At 44.6% G+C, this 15,978-nt stretch overlaps 2 protein-coding genes across 4 annotated transcripts in view; both read right to left on the minus strand.

The window, feature by feature from the left end:
• The window catches only part of LOC109746143 (protein IQ-DOMAIN 32), a 199,327-nt gene that overhangs the window by 72,612 nt on the left and 110,737 nt on the right, over positions 1 to 15,978 (minus strand). The gene's annotated exons all lie outside the window — the stretch shown is intronic.
• Positions 4,959 to 12,463, minus strand: LOC109739140 (uncharacterized). Its single transcript, XM_020298229.4, has 16 exons — positions 12,074 to 12,463; positions 10,733 to 10,794; positions 10,600 to 10,667; positions 10,292 to 10,413; positions 9,935 to 10,040; positions 9,753 to 9,804; positions 9,542 to 9,659; positions 9,424 to 9,454; positions 9,217 to 9,240; positions 9,013 to 9,137; positions 8,032 to 8,113; positions 7,752 to 7,874; positions 7,605 to 7,658; positions 7,444 to 7,513; positions 6,354 to 6,387; positions 4,959 to 5,515 (listed from the first exon to the last, which is right to left on the minus strand). The coding sequence occupies exons 1-16, from the start codon at positions 12,255 to 12,257 to the stop codon at positions 5,178 to 5,180; spliced, it is 1,593 nt and encodes a 530-aa protein (XP_020153818.1). The 5' UTR covers positions 12,258 to 12,463; the 3' UTR covers positions 4,959 to 5,177.

Below are 15,978 nucleotides of genomic sequence, written 5' to 3' on the forward strand. Positions count from 1 at the left end.
AAGATAGCCGAATTTTGTGTGTGTGATGTGTTGAAAGAAGTAAGTTGTTGCCTTGTGTTGGTTGAGTTATTTTATACAAGTACTATATTGACATGGTTTTCAAGCTGACACTTCTGTCATTAACTATGCATGAAATAGAAAAGTTGGAACCTCACACCCCATAATTGCCCACACACTAATTACCATCTCACAGAGATAGCATCCATGAGTTTTTTAATCCATCCTTTAGCATCGCCTGACTCGGATAATCGCTCTCTTATTTTGTTTGCCAGTTAACTTCCCTCTAAATATCCTTACATTTCAGCTTCATTATACTCCATGAAGTGAAATATAAGCATATTTAGACTGAGATACTTCCTCTGAAATATAAGCATAGCAATTGTCTGCATCTGTCGGTACATAGAGGACCATATTTTGTGTGATATCTCACATCTGGGTCGGTTGCATATTGTTTTGACAACACAATCCATCCTGATAAACCCCACCCTAGCCACAAGATGCTCAAGCTAGCAAAGCTATGCCTTAGCCACAAAAGGCAAGCAACGGATGGAGGTTAAGCACGCTACACTCTCTTGACATGACCGTTGGGTAATGGGTACCATATCTACCGGGCGAGGCGACAGACTGTAGCCTAGAGTACATGAACAAGCAATGGTGATCAAGAAAGATAGCCGAAATTAATCTGTACTATGATGCGGCGAAAAACAAGAAGTGGTTCTCTTTTGTTGGTCGAGTTGTTTTAGATGTTGGCATTGTTTTCAGGCTGAAATTTTTCTTTTCTTTAGCGGTGTTCAGGATTTCAGGCTGCCACTTTGATCATAACTTCCCATGTAAGTGCCGTATACGACAACTGCAAATGTTAGTGAATGTGTGTGTTCATAAAAGCATCTCCAATAGCCGCTCAACACGTGGCGCGCTAAAAATCAGTTTGCAGAACGTCGGTCGCCTGCTTTGGCGTGGCGAGGCGCGCTGGCTCCAGCGGCCGCGGTAAATTTAGCGCGCGCGTGTAGCTTCAGCAGGCGTGCTAAAATGCACAGCGCGCGCTCTCGCACAAACAACATATGCGCTCCAAACACAAGCAAGAAGATCAAACACAAACAAAATAAATCAACAATAAATAGTTCAATTTTGTTATTACAACTCAAACAAATAGTTTATCTTTCAATACAACAAATAGTTCAACAATACAACATCAAACGCACAAATCATGATGCTCTTTGTCGGCCATTCCAAATCCACCACTCCTCATCAAGATCCTTCTGAAGATTATCATGCGCTTCGGGACGTCGAATGGCATGATAGGAGGCAACAAAATGGGCCACCCTTTCAGCCCTCCGCCGCACTCGCACGGGATGTCCCAAAAGCTCATAGTGAGAGTAATCTACATCTTGGTCACGCTCATTCTCGATGATCATGTTGTGCATGATCACACAAGCGTGCATAATGTACCAAAGCATCTGTTGATCCCAAAATCTAGCCGGTCCTCTCACAATAGCAAATTGGGCTTGCAAAATCCCAAAAGCTCTCTCCACATATTTTCTAGCCGCCACCAAAGCATTGTGGAAATCAAGATTTTTCTTACCTTCCAGTTTTTCAACGGCTTCAGAAATGTTTGCCACTTTGGGTAGATGCCATCCGCAAGATAGTAGCCATAGTTGTATGTACGGCCATTTGCTACAAACTGCACCGGTGGCAGTTCACCATTTGCAATCTTATTCATCAGTGGTGACCGGTTGACAACGTTGATGTCATTCAAAGATCCAGGCATTCCAAAAAAAGCATGCCAAATCCAAGTCTCTTGATCAGCCACCGCTTCAAGGATTATAGTGAAACCCTTTTTTTGGCCGTGGAATTGCCCATGCCATGTCTTAGGACAATTCTTCCAACTCCAATGCATGCAATCTATTGAGCCAAGCATACCTGGGAAGCCACGAGCTTTGTTCATCTCCAGTAGCCTTGCGGCGTCTTCAGCATTGGGAGATCTCAAATACTCCTGGCCAAACACTTGCACGGTTCCGACTGCGAAGCGCTTGACACACATGATGGCTTGACTCTCACCCATGGCCAAGTGATCATCAACTAGATCAGCAGGGATACCGTATGCCAACATATGCAAAGCGGCTATCACCTTCTGAAAGGTGCTATGCCCGAACTCTCCGGCGGCATTCCTTCTTTGCTGAAAAAACCGGTCATGCCTCGCTAGTTTCTCTGCAATGCGCCTGAACAACTCGGTGCTCATCCTAAACCGGCGACGAAAGTACGACTCGGGGTATGTGGGATTCTCCACAAAATAGTGCCTCATCAATCTGTTGTGGGCATCGATCCTATCCCTCCAAATTTTCTGCCGACCCATAACCGAACCACCGTGCTTCGGTTTTTTATTGATGTGCATAGCTAGGATCATTGCAAGATCCTCCTCCTCTTCCATATCAAATTCTTCTTCGGAAGAATCATACGACGAACTCATCTACAATGTTCAATTTAAACTAGGCTATAAAAACTACAAACAACATGCACCAAATTCATGTAAAAAATGTGAAGTTGAAGCAATACATACCTTGCGGGCGTTTTGTCGAACACCTTGCGGGCGACGAGCGGCGGTGGGCGGCCGGGCGCTGTTCGTCGGAGGACTGCCGCGTGCGACAGGCGACGGTGACTAGAGGGAGATGGAGGAAGCCGCGGCGGCGGGGGGATAGGCCGGGGAAGCGCCGGAACGGTCGCCGAAAGAAATGGGGTGGCGCGGGCGGCGGCGGCGCCAGCGGCTGGATGGGGTAGGTGGAGTTGCGAGCGAGTGCTCGAGAGTCCAGCGCGCGGGAGCGGGCGCAGCAAATAAGCGGCGCGCGATGGCGTTTCGACCCGCGCATTGAACTAGATATGCCGCGCGCGCGGTTTTTACGCCTCCGCTGGAGCGCCTGGAGCGGTAGCGCGCGCAAAAAGGACTAATTTTTCAACATGGCGCTTATATAGCGCGGCTGTTGGAAATGCTCTAAGGGTGAATGTATAACTGTATATACTTGTTTATAAACATTTGTGTCCTCTACTATATTTCACACACACACAAAAAACGGTGGCTTAGGGGGGATCAGCCGGGTCAATCCGTAGAACTCTCAGAAACTCTCTTATTCTGTTTACCACTTAACCTCCCTCTAAATATCCTTATATTTCAGTTTCTTCCTACTTTCCAGCTGTGCTCCATTGTTTTGGCATGCAGTTTTACGCCCGCTGTTGCTTTGGACTTTGCTCTCGGTTGCATCTGTCAGTAGTACAAATTTGGTGTGATGCATGTATCACATCTCAGTCAGTTGCATGTCGTTTTGGCAACACATTTCCAGCCTGATAAACCACACTCTAGCTACAAGGTACTCAAGCAGGTAAAGATGCCTTAGCCACAATGCGGCAAGCAACGGATGGAGGTTGGGCACACTGCACTCTGTCTTTGACATGACCATTGGGTGCCTTGTCTACCGGTCGAGGCGACAGACTGTAGCCTAGAGTACATGAACAAGCGACGGCGATGAAGACAAGATAACCGAAATTAATTATTACTATGATGTGTTGGGAAAGAAGAAGTGATTCTCTTGTGTTGGGCGAGTTGCTTTAGACATATTGCCATGGTTTTCACTTTTCAGGCTGACATTTTTCTGTTCTTTAGCAGTGTCCAGGATTTCAGGCTGGCGCTTTGATCATAACTTGCCATGTAAGTGCCCGTATGCGACAACTGCGAAGGTCAATGGCTTGTGTGTATTCATAAGGGTGAGTGTATAGTGTTTGTGACCGTGTCTCCACTGTATTTCACAAAAAAGAAAAAGGCGGTGACTTGGGGGGAATCAGCCGGGTCAATGCATAGAAGGCTCAGAATCTTTTGAGTTCCCCGGAGGACCGATCGGACAATTTTACTGCCCAAGTCAGCGTGTCATGTGACTTATGTACTACCTATGATTTTGTTAGCACTTAGCAGCAGGCAGCAAGAAGCATCTTGAGGTTTCTGCATCAGCTGAAGATGGTACTACTAGTAATAAGGCTCCAAAACCAATGACCACCGAAGAATCCTCCTCGCAAGTCCAGCCCACGCACGCCCGTGGCTTCATGGCCCGAGCAGACAATTTAGCTCGGAATCTACCATGGCAGCAGCCTCTCTCATGGTCAATGGTGTCCTCTGGTACGTACCCTGATACGCGCCCACATGCCGCTGCTACCACCAAGCTACTCCACGTCGCTGCTGCAGTGGGAGGTCGGCGCGCACATGGACAGTGAAACGTCGCCGAGGACGCCCGTATATGTTTATGGTGGATGGCCGTCCGTTTGAGTAGATAGATTATATGCAAGTGCCGTCGTGTTTATTGTCGTCGTCCTCGCAGGGAGCATCCAATGCCACATGGATAAGCCCGGGGAAGGGACACCGCATGTTACTGCTGCTGGTACCACCCGATCGTATGCTCCCGACTGCCTGATCGATTTCATCAACTCTATTTATCAGGGGCAATTCAATTTTCTTTTCTTTTCTTTTCTTTTCCAAATCGCGAGAGGTACCAGTAAACTATTCTTGTACCATTGGATGCGTACTGGCACCTTACACCATGAGTACATTCAAAGACAACTCTTGTGAACGTGTAAGTATATGACAAGGTGGATTTGAAGAACATGTACGTACACTGGCCTGCGGACTATGCTCCTACAGTAGCAGTACGAGGAGGGAACGGATACCAAACTGGTCGCTGTTTCGACGTACTGGGTGAATGAATAAAGCTTGTGCTGGGCAACAAGCCTGCTGTGTCCTCTCCATAGGCCCATTCCAGCCCAGATTGCTTCTGTCAGGACCACCACAGGATTCCATTAGGTTGGCTCAAATCATTCTGACGGGATGTTTCTTCTCAGACAAAAGTTATGGTGGGATGTTCCATATACTCAGCAGCATCGGAAAAAACTAAGCCAACAACTGCTTGGGAGAGCGGATTCCGTACGATTGAGCAGAAAATTTCACTCAGAGTCACCAATGAATAATACGGTTGCGCATGTTAATATTACAGGCTCACAATCACAAGATTACCACTACATGGAAAAAATCTCTCGAATAGCAGGCAGTCAGAGAGAACTCTCGAATGGCTGGGCTGGATCACATCACATCAGGTGTTAGATATCCGCTTGACCTGATTTCAGCAAAAAGGCTCGCCAGAGCTCTACGACTTCCGGGGTCTGCCTCGGCCTCTCTTCCCACCTCGTCCCGAGCTTTCAGCCGGGCTCTCAGTTTTCTTCGGGCGGCCTCTGCCCCTTCCAGATGACTTCGGCTCTGGGGTAGCCTTCTTGGCTCCCCTGCCTCTGCCCCTGCCCGATGGTTTGCGGCCACGCTTGCCCTTTGCACCCCTCGCATCACCATTCTCATCGTCTTCGCTATCATCCTCGTCCTCGTCCTCCTCTTCTGATTCGGAGAGGTCCTTGGTTTTCTTCCGCTTGTTGGACTTGGAATTGGCGCTAGCAGGCGCCTTCTTGGTCACCTTTGGCTCCACGGTCTCTTCTACTGCAGAGAAGAGTACGAAACCATCCATGAGCATATACAGGAAACACCAGGATGGTAATCGCGTAAGCATGGTACAGTATTTTGGTAGTCAGCACAATTCCAACATAAAACAAGCTCATTTGGGTTTTATGCATCGTGAAAATTGATCTTCAAACATACATCATTAATACAAATATTGTTGGACATGAAAGCATTGTCTTAACATAGTATTGGCCAGCATAATCAAGAACCTCTAAGCTAAACAGAACACAGCATATTCAGTGCAACAGAGGCTACTAGTGTTGTCAAACATCATACCAACCAAGCAACAACCACATGTGTGGTTTTGTTTTCTAGTGTTATGCTGACTAACATGGCATTTGTGCTCCATATCACGGCCAATCTAATGAACTACCCAAACGTTGCTAGAAAAGGGCCACACACTGGCCCAATGAGGTGCAAAGTGACAAGTTATTCAGTTAATAAGATCAAGGTATACAATTCTATATCCCAAGAGCTGCTAGTTGACATCATTGCGGTGCAACGGCAACAATAAAATTAAGTTAAATATCATCAATGCAGCAGACAATTGTCGAGTTCTTGGTATAAAAGCATTGCAAGATAACATTTACTCAATTAAAAATAAGAACTAAGCCGAGAATAAGTTTTTGAAAAGATAGCTAATTGTCTGACATGAAAGGAGAATATATATTAAAAAAGAGAGGATAAAGCTTTCTTTTGTAACAGATCAAACCAAAACAAACCAGGATTAGCTTTTGCCCATTACATGTTTCAAGCTTGCAGACCAATGCATATGTTCAATGATGTCATTGTAAAGCAAAATAAGATGAATACAAACCTGGGGTGGAGGCATCACCATCATAAATATCCAGCTGAGACAAAAACAAAACGTGTACACATATATTAGCTGGGTAATGAAAGGATACATATTCTGAGGTTGACGTGCTCAAATATGTATATTATTACTCTAATCACTACAACTACAAGAAACAGACAAAAGGGGCAAAGACCCCATGAAGAACAAGTATGGAGGATAAGAAGACACCATAAGAGGTACTCCCTAAATTCCTATAAAAGGGGTGTAATTTTTGTTTTGCAAAGACCAACGAGAAGTAATGTGGTCGTTTATGGTCTGCCCCTAATACACCTCACAATTAGCCTTACTTAGAACGCCACCATCGCCATTGAACTTTTTGCTAGAGGTGCTGCATCCACTCACATTTACTTCCAGCACACTCCATGCAAGGGAGTATTAAATCTGGGCGTGGTGCATGCGGCCTTTTTTTCCTTGGAAATCATACATGTGGCATTTAATCCCAGCACCTGGCAACAGGGAGGGCTGCCTTTCTTTTTCCCTTATCTGATCACGCGTGCATGCTGATGCCCAATGGTTCAGCCACAGAGAAACTAAAATTGCACGGAACTAAAGGAGGGAACCCAATGTTTTCGGAATAATTTTTTCCCTACAAAAAAGTATGCCCCCTTTTCAGGAATGGAGGGAGTGTTATGTTAATGGATCGACGTGTGTGACACAATTTGTTTCACTGTAACCTCCTAGTTTTACTTCAATCGTATGTAGCATACACATGTGACTGTTCACCTGGATCTATTACTAGTATGCTATTTTAGTTGCTGAAGAGTGTTGTATATTATCGAACAGAGCTCAACTAAGGGGCTGCACGCCTAAAAGAAATGCCTGGAATCCAAAGGTTACACATAACATCTGATAGATGATGCAGACTAAATGAGGTTTTAGATATGAAAACTATGCTATAACATGCTAGTACCGGAAGTACAGCTGCTCACTGATCCAACCCAGTTTTATTGATTAGCTTTAGCAATACAAATGATATATTGCATTAAATTTTAAAGTCTAAGTAACTTCAAGCAGTTAAACAGTTCATGCATGAACACACATGTATAGTTACCTGATCAAGCTTATCACCAGCTTTTGCTCTGTCCACAATAATCAGAGACAGTCCGAATCCACAACCAACACTGCAGAAAGTGCTCTCAACTTAGTATTGACTATACTACTAACAAGAGAGCTAATAGATATACATAGTGATTCAGTGTAACTACTAATTACCCTGTAACATGCATTCCTTCAAGACTGTCAACCTTCTTAGGATTCGCAGATGACCTACGCATAGCAGTAACTTGTAAGAGAAGATTAACAGTTGAAAGTTTGAATAGCTACTATTTCATGTAATATCAGCATTTTAAATAGACATACTTCTGTCCCATAGGACCGTAACCAAGCTCTCCATATTGGGCATTACCCCAGCTTATGCAAGAATCATCTGCACCAACAACGTGGTGCATGGTACCAGAAGCCATGCAGCGGATGTTCCAACCACTGAAGTAAACAAAATATCAATTAAACATATGGTTGAGGATAATGCTACTTCAACAGGTAGCCAAATGTGGCAATAGTAAATAACAGAAAAATATAGCTAACGGTGTCACTGTTCATCACTATATTATTCTGCAATTATTAACAGTTTGTAAGGAACCTCAAATCCATTAGTGGCTTCGGATACATCGTGTCATCGCCTGTAGTCTTCATCTTTCCCCACATGTACAACTGCCCCCCGCCTAATAATCAAACAAAATGATCAACAGTTAATGGTAATGTTTCAGTTATAAATGTTACTCCCTCCGTTCCAAAATAGATGACCCAACCTAGTACTAACTTTGTACTAAAGTTAGTACAAAGCTGGGTCATCTATTTTGGAACGGAGGGAGTACAACATAATCAACACCAATCTGGTTGGCAGAATTCAAGGTATATAATTAATATTTGTCACAAACCCTTTATAGTGGTATATGGTATGAAATCTCATCTAACTGGCAGAAGAAGAAGAAACTACTTGAAACTGTAGACCCAAGCACATGGGAAACTAGGTTGATGCATGTCACATTATAGTGCACCTAAACCCAAGCAGAGAACTTATAGACAAACAAAAATGTACATGTCTTCCATACTTCAGAAAACTACTTGACCATCAGAGTGATAAAGCCATACGCCCACAAAACAGGACAATTTGGCTGAATGCTCAAAACATCAAGTGACCAGAAAACTTCATGAATAGCCTTGCTCTAGAAAATGCTTACTGGAACAAACAACCTGCTAAAGCAAATAACTGCCTCCAAGTGTATGTATGCAATCACAGAAACTATTCCTGGTACAATGATATTTGACAGGTTTGAGGAACAGTATCGGTGTGCAGAAGGCTCGGTTCCATTACAAACTCCATTGGCCTAAGCCATTTTCCTGAGATGCATCAATAATTTATAATTGTACAATCACCTCATCCAGACAACATATAACCAATGTGCTACACAAACATAACTGAATACTTGGCCATCTACAAGCTCAAAACTGCTCCTTCCTAATATATTTTTGTGATAAAGCCCAATAATGAACTCCTAATAATTTATACACCAAAACGCATTATAAAATATTCTGTGCGTCACAGAAAGCCACATCATACCAGCAGTGCATGCACAATTTGCAGAACCAGCTGACAGAATAGCATTGGGAGGCAGAACATTGTGCCTTTGAAATATTTCAACAAGGCGAGGTTGCCACTCGTCCTTCTGTTCTCTGTGGCCCAACCTATGTAATAAGCAAGTGGTCAGATGAATATTGTTGGATATATCAAGATTATAGCAAATGCATGGCAAGAATATGTTACCTTCCATATCCGCCATACCCCCATCTGGCAAAATAAAAAAGAAAAGAGTAAAACACAACTATTTGCATAAGAAAAGAGAAAACAGGACTTTAACAAATTGTATGTAATAAAGAAAGGAACTTGGAACAACATATGTTAGGCATTACAGTATAGGTCATAACTAGTGTATTTTAACTGTGTCAAACAAATGATGGATAAAGAACATACGTGTAGACAAAGCCACTCGAATCAACTGCAACTGCAATAGAAGTAAAAAAAAGTGCGGGGATTAGTGTTAATCCAGACGATTCAAAAGAAATATTGAAAATAAAGAGCTAGAAAGTACCTGTATGGTTTGTTCCGCATGCAACTTTGACAATAGTTTTCTCAGATAATGCAGCTATTGCCCTAGGACGGGGCTGAGGATCATATGATAGCTTTACTGACGAATCTTTGGTATTGTACTGCAATAGCATGAATCAAAACAGAACTATTTGATGATGGCGATGATGATAATAATAAAATTGACAGGTTTGTGTTACGGGGTAGCAATAAACCTCATTGTCGGTTCCATGACCAAGTTGGCCATACTGAGGAAGGCCTGCTGAACTGAAAAAGCACAGAAGAATGAAACACGGCTCATAAAACTGACAAACATCACTCGCTAACTACAACCAAAAAAATATCAATTGGAAGGAGATCAAGATGTTTAAGTTTCACAAATTTCAGTAGGACATACAGTATAGTAGAGCCCTCGACTGACGACAGCCAGACAGTAAAATCACCACCACAAGCAACACCAGTCACTTCCGTCACAAGACAGGGCACTGGTGATGCCTCAATTTCTGCAGCAATTTTAGAACAACAGGGACAAGAAACAGTAGTGTAAGAACCAAAAGGTGTAACGGCTCGACAACTAAATTAGATCATTAACGGCTCGACAAGAGATAGCATGTTGAAAAATTTCAAGAAAACAAATATCAAGCATTCTCTAAGCAGACACAGCCATAATTGCCCAAGTAAAGATTATTTCTTCACACAACAATTTACAATACTGATGCCATATCAACCACAAAGAAATGAAAGAAGTACCAACCATTCTTTAGGGAACCTGTCCCCAACTGTCCAAATTTGTTGTGGCCAAATGCGAAGGACTTCCCGTCATCAGTTACAACCACTGTATGATTTTTTCCAACACTTGCTTTAATTATTTTATATCTGCACAATGAAAAACTGCTCATTAGCATTTAAACACACACTGAGGCAACCTTTACCACCTATAACCATTGCAACTAGACTAGAACTGCTCAGTTCGTGAATTTTAGCAATAAAATATGCAGTACACAGCTATTAAAAAAAATCATATGGAGGTAAGGAAATAGGTATTGCAGACAGTTATCTTACTTTGATAGTTCAGAAACAACAGTCGGTAGGTTACGTTGAAGAGTATCCCCATGTCCCAACTGCCCCTTCTGCTAGAAAGTAATAGTGCTGAGTATCACATCAAACAAAATCAACTATGAAGCTATATTTATACCTCATTGCGACCCCATGTATAGCAACGCCCATCAGCACCCAAAGCAACACAATGGCAAGCGGCTGGCAAAATAAAAGAAATCATCAACAAAGTGCCAAGGTATGTAGGGTCCCCAAGTATGTAAAGCTGACAATAAGATATCAGTTGAAACTAAGGATGACAGAAGACAAACATGTCATGTTAAGAGAAGAAACCCTGTAACAATTCAAGAGAACAATCTCTGCCTCTCTCCCTCGCTTACTCATTCCTGGGTTCATTTGGTTCTCAGGCTAGCATCCTCCTAGTCCTGGCCTTGCTAGACAAGAGTGGCTGTTTGCTATCACGACAAAAGCCTTGCTTTGCCTGACAAGATTGCTAGCGACAACCAAGAAAAGCTTGCATAGAAAGCAGTGTTAGTGTTGAGGGAAATTATTTTGTACCCTTCTGCAGTTACCTAGGTTACGCACCTCCCTGTGGCACTTATGGATGGAATTGTGAGGTTAATAAAAGGCAGAGGTGTCACGGTCTCAGGATTAGGAATGTAATAAGCACTACAAGGTCTGCACGGCTGTCAACGAAGAGCTTGCCAGGCTGTGGAATCAGGGAATGACGCGTGGCAGATAGCAGGGTTGAGAGAAGAGAATGGGAATAAATATGGAGGTTATGCAGACAGAGACAACCTAGCAAATTCAGGTAGGTGAGTTATTTCGCTGCAACATGCAATTCAGGCAATGTCGTAAGATCACAAATGCCATTAAGGTTTGCGGAAACGACAAATATCTGGAGCGAACGTTCAGAAAAAAACAGCTTCCTGCGCGGTAAGGACCATGCGGTTCCACGCTGTTTGATCTTGGGTGATGTTATCGCACGCTGCCGTTACCTAATGATGCAATAGCTCACACCGAAAAGCCTGCGGCAGCGCGCAAGTCTCTCAGTCGGTCATGCTGTAGTGGACTCCTTGCTGAAAATGTCATATACATACATCACGGTACAGGGAGGCCTTGTGGCACAAACCTGCAGCATCGAGTTGCTAGCAACTGATTTAAAAAAAATTGCGGGAGCTAGCAACTGACATAAGGGCAGCGTCCAGACTAAGCTCCTCTAGAGCACCCACGAACGTGAAACCAGTAGAACTAGACTGATTCTACTTCCCTCGTTTCACTCCTTCTTTTTTCGCGGTCACTAATTCCCTCACTTCACGCCCGCGCAGCTCTAATCACCCGATTACATTCGAAACATTTGGACGCGCGCCAGTCCCCATCCACCCCCCCCCCCCCCCCCCCCCCCCCAGAAACAAACAAACTACGGAATCGTCACAGAACGCGGGGAGGGAGGGAGGGGCGAAGGGGCGAAGGGCCTCACTGCAGCCGGAGGCGACGGATACGATGTCGACGCCCATGAGCGAGCGCAGCCGCGTCGGGGAGACGAGGTTGCCCTGCATCCCGCCGGCCAGCTTGCGGTTGATGGCGTCGAAGTTGGTGGCGCCGCAGTAGAGCAGCTCCCCGCCGGACCCGGCGGCCTTCTCGGGCGCGGCGCTGGCCGACATTCTCGCCGGCGGCGGGGGGCGCGGGGCGATTTCGGGGGGCCGGAAACCCTAGATGCGGCGGGGAGCAGGCGGAAAAGGGCAGGCAGGGGGCAAGCGGAGGAGGGGGGCGGTTTTTGAAATCGAAAAACGATACCACCAACTTCGATTGAAACACTTTTCTGCGGCGGGATATTTATCCCGCCGCAGCCGCAGCGCAGTGGGGCTCCGCTCGGCCAGTGCGGCGGCCGGTTAGAGAAGATCGTGGAGGTTTTTGTGCGCGGTTGCTTGTGTTGTGAGGCTGGCCTGTGGGGCCGTTCGGTTGTCGGGGCCACTGGTCATTGGGTTTGGTCGTGGTTTCTGGCAGGGCATTTGTGTTTTTGGTTGAGGGCGCGGCTCGACTTTGTGGGTTTCCTTTTCGGTGGGGCGTGCGAGGCTGGCTTGTGGGCCGTTGGGGGTTGTGGGGTGCCCGTGTCGGGTTAAGCCGACGAGCAACGCGATGGTAGAACTGGGTACTAGTACTAATTTTGTTGGTCAGGTGGTGTGATGCAGCGGGACAGGGATCTGGTGACATGCACCTTTGCATGTCACCGTGTGACTTGCGACCCAAATTCAAATTTAAACATTGCGAAAAAATCTGAAAAAAATCATGCATGGTCACAGCACATATTAAGATAATTCCTAAAAAATTCAGATCAAAATTCGAAACATACATCAAGAAGCAAAAAAGAGAAATCTGTCATGAATAGTTGCGAATGGTTCTCTGTATACTATTCACATCTGAGTTTCTCTTTTTTGCTTCTTGATGTATGTTTTGAATTTTGATCTGAATTTTTTAGGGATTATCTTAATATGTGTTGTGAACATGCATGATTTTTTTCAGATCTTTTCGTAATGTTTAAATTTGAATTTGGGTCGCAAGTCACACGGTGACATGCAAAGGTGCATGTCACCTGATCCCTGTCCGATGCAGCGATGGTTCCGGAATTTTCTGATAGTCCTAGATTTCTTTCTTGTGGGACCACGTGCTAAAAAAACCATAGCATTCTTTTTCTTTGAGAGAAGAGGATCATGTCTACTTTGTTGAAGAAGGAGAACATGTAACATGGCATGATAAAAAAATCGTGATTAAAATGCCTACCGTTTTGGCAAATGTTTGCGTACGACCGACCTGCGAAAGATTGCGCCGGTCGCACGCAAGCCTCTCCCTTATCCACATCGATCGTGATCATGCGGCCAGCAACAACGCGCACCCGTCCCTTATTCACATCGCATATTCCTTCTTCCTTCTACTATGTAGCTTTGTTTCCCTGTCCCGGCAACACCGATCCCCGTCTCGCACCACGTGTGTCGCCGCCGCGACCCTCCTCCCCCTCCCTAGATCTCCCTCCAACCATTCCTTTTTTTCTCTCTGATGGCCAACGCTCGGCCCAAATCCCTTGATCCCTGACGGACATCTCTCATCGGAGATGGACACAAACAACGGGAGCGTGCGCGGACGGTGATGCTAGAACCAACATCTGTTTTCGCTGCAACCGGCAAGCCCAGAAGTTGCAACCGATGACACCGGTAACTAACACAAAGTGGTGACTTTGGCCATTTTGCTGCAACCGGCTAGCCTAATGCTGCAACTCGCGACGATGGCAGCTATCACCGGGCGACAGCATGGGTGTTTCGCAGCAACCGACCATTATTAATGTTGGAACCGGTTAAACCAGAGCTGCAACCGGCAGCTACCACCAGTGGCAGTTGTGTTGTGACGACGACGCCGCCGTTGTTTTTGCTACAACCGCAACTATGGATGTTGGAACCAGCAAACGTGGCCGTTGCTACTGACAGTGGTGATTTTTTTTTTGGATCTGTGATGGGTGGTGGTTTGCTATGACCGGCGGTGGGATTCTTTTCTACAACCGGCAACTTTTCTTGCATGCTGAGTTTCTGCATGTAGTGAATCACCTGAAACATCAACCAACCCTGCACATGCTTATCAGGGATCGTGGGAAAGCAAACACCCGCATCCAACGGGGCCTTGGAAATATGTCTACAACTGGCTTGTTAACTAGCCTAATAAACCCAGATGGGGGAGTATATGAAAAAGATTGTAGTTTATATTAGTACCTTCTTTAGTTGGAGTTTATGAATTGCTACAATGGGCAGGACAACGAAAAAATTGCCTTGAGCTCCAAAAAACTTAAACTGCATAAACTTAGGGCATGTTGGGCAACTGCCCCGCTCCTGGCTTCTCTAAATCATCGGGTAAAGCTGGGCCGAACGGGTCAGCTCCCGGAAGCTAGCTTCCCCGATCTAAGATGGGTTTGTAGTGCAAAAAACGAGGAGTTGGTGTTTTGGCAATCCCAAGAATTGCAAAACTGAAGTTCATGTTATTTACAAAGAGATGTCGTCGCGAAGTGAAACTAAAGGATCCATACCAGGGAAGAATAGAACAGAGCAAGTACCTTCACTCCCCCAGAATAGAGGTTAATGGGCTAGACGGCTACCAGCCCAGACTAGCGATCTGGGATCTGGGAATTCTGTTACCGAACGGTTGTTCTGATCCATGATTTTCGTCGGGAAGCTCGAAGCAAGATCGAGGAGCCGGATTTGAGTATTACTTGACGTTGGGCAATTGTCGAACATGCCCTTAGGAGCTTCTTGCCCCTGTTAACTCGCTTATGTTTGCATACGACCTCATAGTGTGTGGATCAACACCAACAATAATGCTCAGATTATTGCTCTAGCGATTACTTATTATGCACTTATGCAATATTTGGGGACAACCCCCTACTTGGGATAAATATACCATCATATTCGCTAAAATGTATTGACCTCACATCTGCAACTAGCATGTCATTTTCGATGCTCTTGGCACGGATTTATGGATATAATACAACTTGGCCATCTTCATTTCTTCCTCGCAAAAGGAGATATGTCCTTCTCCTTTTTAAGTTTACAAGTTCAGAGCTAAATTAGCAAACATGCTTTCACACAATGGAAGTTTAACTTTAGTCAAATGTGTGTTGGCACCTATCTATGTTTACTTACAACTCAATCTGTAAACTAATATAACACTTTTTAGATCACTACTAAGTGATCTAAAAAGTCTTATATTAGTTTACAGAGGGAGTACATGTCTCGTTTCTTGTTAAATAAAAGGCTTGTCTACGGACTCACTCATACCGTTGGAAAAAATGTTGGAATGGTTCTCAAAATAAAAATTCATTGAAACCTCTTTGTATCAAGTATTAGGATGCAAACATGTCAGTTAAGGTGGTTTAGACATTCCCATGTCTGCCTGGCGCATAATTAAACAACCAAATGCCTTTTTGCCAGTTGTTGTCAAGTCTAGACATTTCCAGTATTCTTACTTCTATTTGGGAAGCTAATCCCTTCATCATAAAAACTGCCTTTTGGTCTTCTGTTTTAAAAGTTTTTTTCCTTTTTATGCTTGAATTGCCAAAACAACAACTAAGCATTTCAGCACCAAACAAATTATGATAGGCTAGAGTTGAAACCACCCATGGCCACTACTAGTTCTTTGCTGATATTTTAGTCCTTCAATCCTCTCCTTACAGACTCCTCCCACTCCCATGTCAAGTTTGATTTATCCCGGCCTCCCTAGATATTATCAGCATGCTTATCCTTCTGCTATGCACCGGCGCTTCTGGAGGCATGTCTTGTATATGCCCAAACCACCTCGGATAATGTTGTACAAGCTTCTCTTTGATTGGCGCTACTCCAACTCTTT

This window comes from Aegilops tauschii, chromosome 2 (assembly GCF_002575655.3).
Source record: "Aegilops tauschii subsp. strangulata cultivar AL8/78 chromosome 2, Aet v6.0, whole genome shotgun sequence".
Classification (NCBI taxonomy): domain Eukaryota; kingdom Viridiplantae; phylum Streptophyta; class Magnoliopsida; order Poales; family Poaceae; genus Aegilops; species Aegilops tauschii.

What these genes read in the sequence shown, in the direction of transcription:
- LOC109739140 (XM_020298229.4), bottom strand. Translation starts at nt 12,257, where the DNA reads ATGTCGGCCAGCGCCGCGCCCGAGAAGGCCGCCGGGTCCGGCGGGGAG. An exon ending in GACAGGTTCCCTAAAGAATG is followed by an intron (nt 10,041 to 10,291) that starts GTTGGTACTTCT and finishes AAATTGCTGCAG; the next exon opens with AAATTGAGGCATCACCAGTG. An exon ending in GAAGGAATGCATGTTACAGG is followed by an intron (nt 7,514 to 7,604) that starts GTAATTAGTAGT and finishes CACTTTCTGCAG; the next exon opens with TGTTGGTTGTGGATTCGGAC.